Source organism: Thamnophis sirtalis, unplaced genomic scaffold, assembly GCF_051295495.1.
Source record: "Thamnophis sirtalis isolate CommonGarterSnake01/CBP01778 unplaced genomic scaffold, rThaSir2_p1.2 scaffold_11, whole genome shotgun sequence".
Classification (NCBI taxonomy): domain Eukaryota; kingdom Metazoa; phylum Chordata; class Lepidosauria; order Squamata; family Natricidae; genus Thamnophis; species Thamnophis sirtalis.
Window position 1 is genome coordinate 1,067,866 of NW_028261391.1, and position 9,307 is coordinate 1,077,172.

The following is a 9,307-nucleotide window of genomic DNA, read 5'->3' on the forward strand; positions in this document are numbered from 1 at the left end:
CCATCAGGATGAGAGCAGAGGATTTAGGAGAAGATGTTCTAGAACGGAGCAGATGTGAGAAAGAACCTGGCAGCCCCTTTTTCTCCCTGGCGCATTTTAATTCTAGGAAATTGAAGGGCCTGTTGTTCAACTCGGCAGGAATTCGGCAAGCTCAGCGTAATTTTCCAGAGCAAATTTCCCCCTCTGCGTAGAGAGAAAAGACTTTGGTCCGTGCGTGCTCCCTGCTCTAACATACGCCGGCAGAACATGGACACTAACCCAGTGGTGAAATCTAATTTATTTATTTTTTTGCCACCGGTTCTGTGGGCGTGGCTGGGAGGGTGGGATGGGGGGGCATGTGACCTGATGGGCAGGGCCAACTTTTTCCCACTTTTAAAAGTTTTCTTTCCTGCCGGTTTGGTCAAATAGGTAGGGGAAAACTGCTTTAAAAAGTGAAATAAAGAGGGCCCGAAGATCGCCCGGCTCACAGCTGATCAGTGCGGTTGTCAGAAATGCTTTTTTTCTGCTTTTTAAAGCATTTTTCTCCTGCTTATTCACCCAAACCGGCAGGGGAAAAAATGCTTTAAAAAGCAGGGGGGAAGCTTCCGACGATCGTGCGGCTCACAGCTGAGTCACATAGCAATAGCAGTTAGACTTATATACTGCTTCATAGGGCTTTCAGCCCTCTCGAAGCGGTTTACAGAGTCAGCATATCGCCCCCAACAACAATCCGGGTCCTCATTTTACCCACCTTGGAAGAATGGAAGGCTGAGTCAACCCTGAGCCGGTGAGATTTGAACCGCCGAACTGCAGAACTGCAGTCAGCTGAAGTAGCCTGCAGTGCTGCATTTAACCACTGCGCCACCTCGGCTCCCATGTCCCTCAGAAGCCTTTTTTTTTATAGCTACCGGTTCGCAGAACCAACGGAAATCTACAGGTTCGGCTGAACCAGGCCAAACCGGGAGGATTTCACCCCTGCACTAACCTCACAATCGATAGAAAAGCTACAAGTGGCACAAAGAGCCGTGGAAAGATACACACTCGGCCTCACAGGAGAAGATGGAAAGCCCCACGCGTGGAACAGAGCACAAAGACAAGCATCCGAGGGCATCAGAAGAGTCCACGGATGGCAATGGAAATGGGGCCGATCACACAGCAAGAAGAGAAGAGTTGGGAGGGACCTTGGAGGTCTTCTAGCCCAACCCCCTGCCTAGGCAGGAAACCCTACACCACTTCAGTCAAATGGCTGTCCAGCATCTTCTTAAAGACTTCCAGTGTTGGGGCATTCACAACTTCTGGAGGCAATTTCTGTTCCACTGATTAATTGTTCTCACTGTCAGGAAATTTCTCCTCAGTTCTAAGTTGCTTCTCTCCTGGATTAGTTTCCACCCATTGCTTCTTGTCCTGCCCTCAGGTGCTTTAGAGGATAGCTTGACTCCCTCTTCTTTGGGGCAACCCCTGAGATATTGGCTATCATGTCTCCCCTGGTCCTTCTTTTCATTACAATACAATATAATACAATACAATAGCAGAGTTGGAAGGGACCTTGGAGGTCTTCTAGTCCAACCCCCTGCCTAGGCAGAAAACCCTATACCGTTTCAGACAAATGGCTATCCAACATCTTCTTTAAAACTTCCAGTGTTGGGGCTTTGGAGAATAGCTTGACTCCCTCTTCTTTGTGGCAACCCCTGAGATATTGGAAGACTGCTATCATGTCTCCCCTCGTCCTTCTTTCTCTTAAACCAGACATCCCCAGTTCCTGCAACCGTTCTTCATATGTTTTAGCCTCCAGTCCCCTCATCCTCTTTCTTGCTCTTCTCTGCACTCTTTCCAGAGTCTCCACATCTTTTCTACATCGTGGCGACCAAAACTGGATGCAAATATTCCAAGTGTGGCCTTACCAAGGAATCATAAAGTGGTATCAACACTTCACATGGTGATCTTGATTCTCTCCCTCTGTTGATGCAGCCTAGAACTGTGTGGGCTTTTTTGGCAGCTGCTGCCCATGGCTGGCACATCTTAAAAGAAGAATAGGGGACGGTGGGGGGGGGGGAACCAAGGCAGTGGTAGGATGGATTCCACTTGATTGAAAGAAACCTAAAACAAGGTGGAGTGATAGCATCAGCCAAGTATCCTGGGTCCATTTGGCAAAGGGAGGGTCAGGGCCGTCTGGGTTGGAAACGGGCAGAGGGTTCCATCTAACCCTGGCTAGAATGATGAATGGTGAAGGTGACATTTTATTCTCATTTTCACCAGATATCCGGGGTGTCCAGGGAGGGCTTCTCAGTAGGGAAGGATCTGTGTAGTTCAGGGTCAAACTGTGAGGCCCTGGGTGTTGTCTGAGGTGGGTGGTTTTCTTACAGATGTTTCAAGACCCTACTGAGTAACATCATCAGTGTTGGAAAGGGATGGGGTTTGTGGAGAGGAGGAGGAGGAGGAGGAGGAGGAGGAGGAAGACAACTGAGGGGTCCTTGGTGCTCTCTCAGCTTCGTTTGTTTCCTTGCAGACATTTTAATGACCCAACTGGGTTATATATCATCAGTGCTAGAAGGGAGTGGAGAAGAGGAAGGAGGACTGTGGGGTCCTTGGTGGTCTCTGAGAATCATGACTTTTTTGCAGACGTTTTATTACCAAACTCAGTAACGTCATCTTCTCTATTAACTGACGGTGTTGGGTCATGAAACATCTGCAAGAAAACTACCAAGCACAGAAACCACTAAGGACTCCACAGTCCTCCTCCTCTTCCTCCCTTCTAGCACTGATGATGTTACCTAGTTGGGTAATGAAACGTCTGCAAGAAAACCACCAAGCTCAGAGAGCACCAAGGACCCCTCAGTTCAATCTTCCCCTTCCTCCTCCTCCTCCTCCTCTTGGTGTTCTTAATCTTCCTCCTCCTCCCTTCTAGCACTGATGGTGTTACCTAGTTTGGTAATGAAACGTCTGCAAGAAAACCACCAAGCTCAGAAAGCACAAAGGACCCCTCAGTTCAATCTTCCCCTTCCTCCTCCTCTTCTTCCTCTTGGTGTTCTTAATCTTCCTCCTCCTCCCTTCTAGCACTGAGGATGCTACCTAGCTGGGTCACGAAACATCTGTAAGAAAACCACCAAGCTCAAAGAGCACCAAGGACCCCACAGTCCTCCTCCTCTTTGCAAATCTCACTCCGTTCTGGCACTGATGATGTTACCTAGTCTGGTCATGAAACGTCTGCTAGAAATCCACCCAGCTCAGACGGCACCAAGGACCCCCACAGTGTTTCTCAACAGCTGGGCAGCTGAAAGCTGGGTGACTCCCAGAACCCCCCAACCTGCCAAGAGGTGGAGAAGAGCCTTGTGGCACTCAGAACTTTTGTGAACCGGTGGAGGAAGAAGGACATCAAGACAAGTGCTCAGGAACCTCACAAATGCCTAAAGTCATCCTTTTATTTTTCATGGCATGCAATGCAATCCTTATATAGGACATACACACACACACACACACACACCTGTACAGAGCCTTTCTGGGCCTGTTTATCAGGAGGATAAACAGAGGTCAGTCAACACAAGTCTGACCCTGTGGACGAAATTAGCCAGAAATACTCAGCGGAGAACGACAGAAGAAGCAGTTTAGCCAAAGCTTCCCTTAATTGCAACGTCTTGGGGAAGAGATGGGTTGGGGGGAGCAGGGTCACCGCAGTTCTTTCTCCAGGCCTGGGGTGGGGTGGGGGCTTCCAGGAGGCCGGAATCTGTAGGAAAGGAAGGGAAAATTGAATCAGGAGGCGATCTGGAAACACACGGAATAAATAATGGAATGGTGGCCTTACTTATGAATCAAAACGAGATTCAAAAAAGACCGGGAACAATACAGAATACACGAGGAACAAATGGAATTAGCAGAGATGGCTAAAATATCTGCATATCTTAAGGACTATTCAAACGAGAGATATAAACGAGATTGGAAAAAATGGATTGACTATATTCAAAGTAAATATGGGTCTAGGGAATTTCAGATAGCTTACGATTAAGATCAGAAATGATTCAAATTGTTTATAGTTAGCCTAGCAAGGAGGAGCTAAGCTCAATTTAAAGATGTTCAATTCCAGCATTTGCGGGGGGGGGGGGTGTAGGGTCTTTAAAGGGAACTTTGAGTAGTTCGGGGAACCTCTGGCTGGCCGCGCCCCCATCTATTCCCCGCCTCTGGAGTCCCAGCAGCTGATTGGAGGGGAACGGGGATTTTGCAGTAAACCTCCCCTGCCACGCCCACCAAGCCCCGCCCACAGGACCAGTAGTTTTAAAAAAATGTTGGTTCCCAGCCCTGGAAAAGGGGAGCCTGACTCTTCACCTGGATCCTTCCCTGCCTCCCCCCTCTGCCCCCCTCCCCGCCCAGCCCCTGGCCCAACACACAGCCACGGGGGCCTTTGGGGGGGGGGTCTTACCCGCGTCTCCTAAGCTCTGGAGCTGCTCAGGCGATTCACTCCGATCCGGTCCAGAGGAAGTCCCAAGCGCTTCTTTGGGAGAGGCGCCACTTTCCTGCAAGGAAGACGGGGGGGTCAAGGCAGAGGACACCGCCCGGGGGGGGGGCCTCCTTCCAAGCCTGGGGGAGAGGGTAGACCCCACCGTACCCAGGGCCTCCCTGCTGACCCATGGAAGAGAACCTCTATAGCAGTGTTTCTCAACCTTGGCAACTTGAAGATGTCCGGACTTCAATTCCCAGAATTCCCCAGCCAGCGAATGCTGGCTGGGGAATTCTGGGACTTGAAGTCCGGACATCTTCAAGTTGCCAAGGTTGAGAAACACTGCTCTATAGCTCAGGGCCGAACTGTGGGGTCCTTGGTGCTCTCTGAGCTGGCTTGATTTCTTGCAGACGTTTCATGACCCAACTAGGGAACGTCATCAGTGCTAGAAGGGAGAAGGGTCTAGAGGGAGGAGCGAGAACGAGGAGGAGGAAAAGAGGAGGAAGAGGAGGGGAAGGACTGGGGGGTCCTTGGTCCTGTCTGAAATTGGTGGTTTTCTTGCAGACATTTCATGACCCAAGTAGGGAACATCATCACTCTTAGAAGGGAGAGGCGTTTGTAGACAGGAGGAGGAGGGGGGGGGAACGGTGAGGTCTTTAGTGCTCTCTGAGCATTTCTTGCATACATTTCATGGCCCAACTAGGGAACATCATCAGTGCTACAAGGGAGGGGGAATCAGAGGAAGAACAGAGCTGGAAGGGACCTTGGAGGTCGTCTACTCCAGCCCCCTGCTCAAGAAGGAGACTCTTGCAGAATCACAGGAAGAACAGAGCTGGAAGGTACCTGGGAGGTCATCTAGTCCAGCCCCCTGCTCGAGAAGGAGACTCTTGCAGAATCACAGGAAGAACAGAGCTGGAAGGGACCTTGGAGGTCGTCTAGTCCAGCCCCCTGCTCAAGAAGGAGACTCTTGCAGAATCACAGGAAGAACAGAGCTGGAAGGTACCTTGGAGGTCATCTACTCCAGCCCCCTGCTCAAGAAGGAGACTCTTGCAGAATCACAGGAAGAACAGAGCTGGAAGGGTCCTGGGAGGTCATCTAGTCCAGCCCGCTGCTGAAGCAAGAGACCCCGTACCATTCCAGGCAAGTGGCTGCCCAGCCTCTTCTTAAAAATCTCCAGTGATGGAGCTCCCACATCCACTTCCGGGGGCAGCTTCTGTTCCACTGGTTAATAGTTCCTAATTGTTAGGAAACTTCTCGCTAGGACGTTTCTCCTTAGTGCTCGGCTCCTTCTCTCCCTGACTGGTTTTCATCCGTTGTTGCCGTCTGCCATCTGTCCCAAAATGGTACGGGGTCTCCTGCCTGAGCAGAGGGTTGGACTAGAAGACCTCCAAGGCCCCTTCCAGCTCTATTCTGATCGAGAGAAAGCAACACCAGGAAACTGCATCTCCCTTATTTTGATCACGCCATGCAGGGGAATTCACTGGAGAAAGCAGCTGTGTTGGGAAGAGCTGGTGGCCAAATGAAACCAGCCTCCAAAGACCAGTGGAGGCTGGAGACCATCAAAACTGACCCCAGCCAGAGGATTGAACACTCAAAGGAGCAGAGCAAGACTCGAAGAGGTGGAGAGACATGGCGGATGGCGAGGTGGTGCAGTGGTTAAATGCAGCACTGCAGGCTACTTCAGCTGACTGCTAGTTCTGCAGTTCGGCTGTTCTAATCTCCCCGGCTCAGGGTTGACTCAGCCTTCCATCCTTCCGAGGTGGGTGAAATGAGGGCCCGGATTGTTGTTGGGGGCGATATGCTGACTCTGTAAACCGCTTAGAGAGGGCTGAAAGCCCTATGAAGCGGTATATAAGTCTAACTGCTATTGCTATTGCTATTGCTATTGCTATTGCTATTGCTATTGCTATCTATCTATCTATCTATCTATCTATCTATCTATCTATCTATCTATCTATCTATCTATCATCTATCTATCTTCTATCTATCTATCTTCTATATCTATCTTATCTATTATCTATCCATCCAAGGCTCAAGGTTGACTCAGCCTTCCATCCTTCCGAGGTGGGTGAAATGAGGGCCCGGATTGTTGTTGGGGGCGATATGCTGACTCTGTAAACCGCTTAGAGAGGGCTGAAAGCCCTATGAAGCGGTATATAAGTCTAACTGCTATTGCTATTGCTATTGCTATTGCTATTGCTATTGCTATTGCTATCTATCTATCTATCTATCTATCTATCTATCTATCTATCATCTATCTATCTTCTATCTATCTATCTTCTATATCTATCTTATCTATTATCTATCCATCCAAGGCTCAAGGTTGATTCAGCCTTCCATCCTTCCGAGGTGGGTGAAATGAGGGCCCGGATTGTTGTTGGGGGCGATATGCTGACTCTGTAAACCGCTTAGAGAGGGCTGAAAGCCCTATGAAGCGGTATATAAGTCTAACTGCTATTGCTATTGCTATTGCTATTGCTATTGCTATTGCTATCTATCTATCTATCTATCTATCTATCTATCTATCTATCTATCATCTATCTATCTTCTATCTATCTATCTTCTATATCTATCTTATCTATTATCTATCCATCCAAGGCTCAGGGTTGACTCAGCCTTCCATCCTTCCGAGGTGGGTGAAATGAGGACCCGGATTGTTGTTGGGGGCGATATGCTGACTCTGTAAACCGCTTAGAGAGGGCTGAAAGCCCTATGAAGCGGTATATAAGTCTAACTGCTATTGCTATGGCTATTGGATGGATTTGCCAAGAGTTGGACACAACTGAGTGGAGAACATTCATCATCAATCACCTCAAGAGCAGCCAGGGGGAAGAAGCAGGAGAACCTTTTGGGGGTGGGTGGGGGGGGGGGGAATTGTCACCCACCTCTGCTTGGTCTTCAGGCCCTTTGAAAGCCTGTCAAGGGGTGAACCGAACCCAGTGAAGCTTCGCTTCTTCTTGGTCTCAAAGACGTCGTTTTCCAAGGACACCAGTTCGTTCAGGAGTAACATTTTGGCCACCAGGTCGGCCGTGAATTTCTCTTCCCTGGAAGGAGGAAGCAGTCCTGGGCCAGGCCCAAGCGTGGCATCGAGGGACTGCTATGACATAAGAGAAGAATGGGGCGTGTCAGCATTCCAAATAGCCTTCAACAAATCAAACTCCAAGGCTTTTAGTTCCTCAAAGTCCCAATTGATGAAGAGAGCCATGTTGACACATCTGAAAAAAAAAACCGAATCCGAAAGCTTCCCGGTTTCCCCCACCCAGTTGAAAGTTCAAGATCTTGCCCCCCCACACACACACACACCCACAAGCCCATCCCATGGTCCAATCTCCCACTGCCACGTTGACAGCTTCCACCCATCCAGTTCCGGTCAGGACCAGAGGTGCAAAGACAAAGGATGACCTTGGTTTTCTAGAAAGAATGTTGTTATGGCTACCTAGCATCTAACTCCATACAATCCCCAACTCCCGTTTTCCCACCGTAGAAAAGGCATCGTAGAAGAATAGAAAGTGCGGCAGGCCAGAGACCCAAAAGGAAAGAGCCGAGGTGGCGCAGTGGTTAGGGGTGCAGCACTGCAGGCCACTTCAGCTGACTGTTATCTGCAGTTTGGCTGTTCAAATCTCACCGGCTCAGGGTTGACTCAGCCTTCCATCCTTCCGAGGTGGGTAAAATGAGGACCCGGATTGTTGTTGGGGGCGATATGCTGACTCTGTAAACCGCTTAGAGAGGGCTGAAAGCCCTATGAAGCGGTATATAAGTCTAACTATTGCTATTGCTAAGATGGCTGCAGGCCTGACAGAGTGAGAGACAGTGGCTATGTAGGCAGAAGGCCTTAAGGTCTCCCCCATATCTCCAGCCTAAAGATCTGGCAGATTTCTCCTGGAAAACATACAAGAAATGGTTGTGGGATCTGGGTATGTCTAGTCCAGAAGTCTCCGAACCTGGCCACCTTAAGACTTCAACTCCCAGAATTCCCCAGCCAGCAGAGTTCATTATTTAGAACTCCCGTGGGTATTTTTTGCTTCCTGCCACCCTCACTAAATGATGTTGACCCTGACTGACGGCTACCGTGGTGTCCATCCAGACAGGAAACTTGACCAGGTAAGCTAATTCTACTTTATTGCAAAGTCTCATTGACAGAATCTCGCACGTCTGAAAGTACAAATCTCCCACAAACTCTGTTACAGCCTGAGGAACTCGGGACCCTCCCTTTCCACACCTGGTGCAGCTGTGGGCCATCCTTCAGCTCTGAATGAATGGTGGAGGATGGAAGGGTTTATATTCCTCGTCTCTCATCTGCCTGTTCTCTAGCAGAATTAACAGAATCTTGCAAGTTTGAAAGTACAAATCTCCCACTTTCTTTTGCAGCCTGGGAAACTAGGGAGCGTCCCTTCTGAGCCTCTTTTCTTCCTCCATTATGTAGCTGTGTGGGCTACGCTGCCCCCTTATCTGACTGTTCCCTAAAAGCTACATCGACAGAATCTTGCACATCTAAAAGTACAAATCTCTCACCGTCATCTTTGTAGTCTGAGAAACTAGGAAGGATCCTTTCTGGGACTCTTTCTCCGCGCAATATGCAGCTGTGGGCTGAGCTGCCTCTTATCTGTTCCATGCAGTATCAACCTTTTGAACTCCCAAGCTTCTTCTTTCCCGTTACGTACTCAAGGTGGACGGTGTGTTGGGCCTGCAGCCATCTTTCCTTTTGGGTCCTCGGCCTGACACACTTTCTATTATTCTTCTACTATGCCTCTCTATGGTGGGAAAATGGGAGGAGGGATTGTATACAGTTAAGAGGATATGTAGCCATAACAACATTCTTTCTAGAAAGCCAAGGTCATCTTTTGTCTCTGCACCTCTGCACCTGGATGGGTGAAAGCTGCCAGCATGGCAGTGGGAGAT

The 9,307-nt window shown here is 49.3% G+C and overlaps 1 protein-coding gene across 1 annotated transcript; it reads right to left on the bottom strand.

Moving 5' to 3' along the window:
• Positions 1–4,399: 4,399 nt before the first annotated feature.
• Positions 4,400–8,926, bottom strand: OSTN (osteocrin). Its single transcript, XM_087726051.1, has 3 exons — positions 8,921–8,926; positions 7,294–7,505; positions 4,400–4,484 (listed from the first exon to the last, which is right to left on the bottom strand). The coding sequence occupies exons 1-3, from the start codon at positions 8,924–8,926 to the stop codon at positions 4,400–4,402; spliced, it is 303 nt and encodes a 100-aa protein (XP_087582177.1).
• Positions 8,927–9,307: the final 381 nt, after the last annotated feature.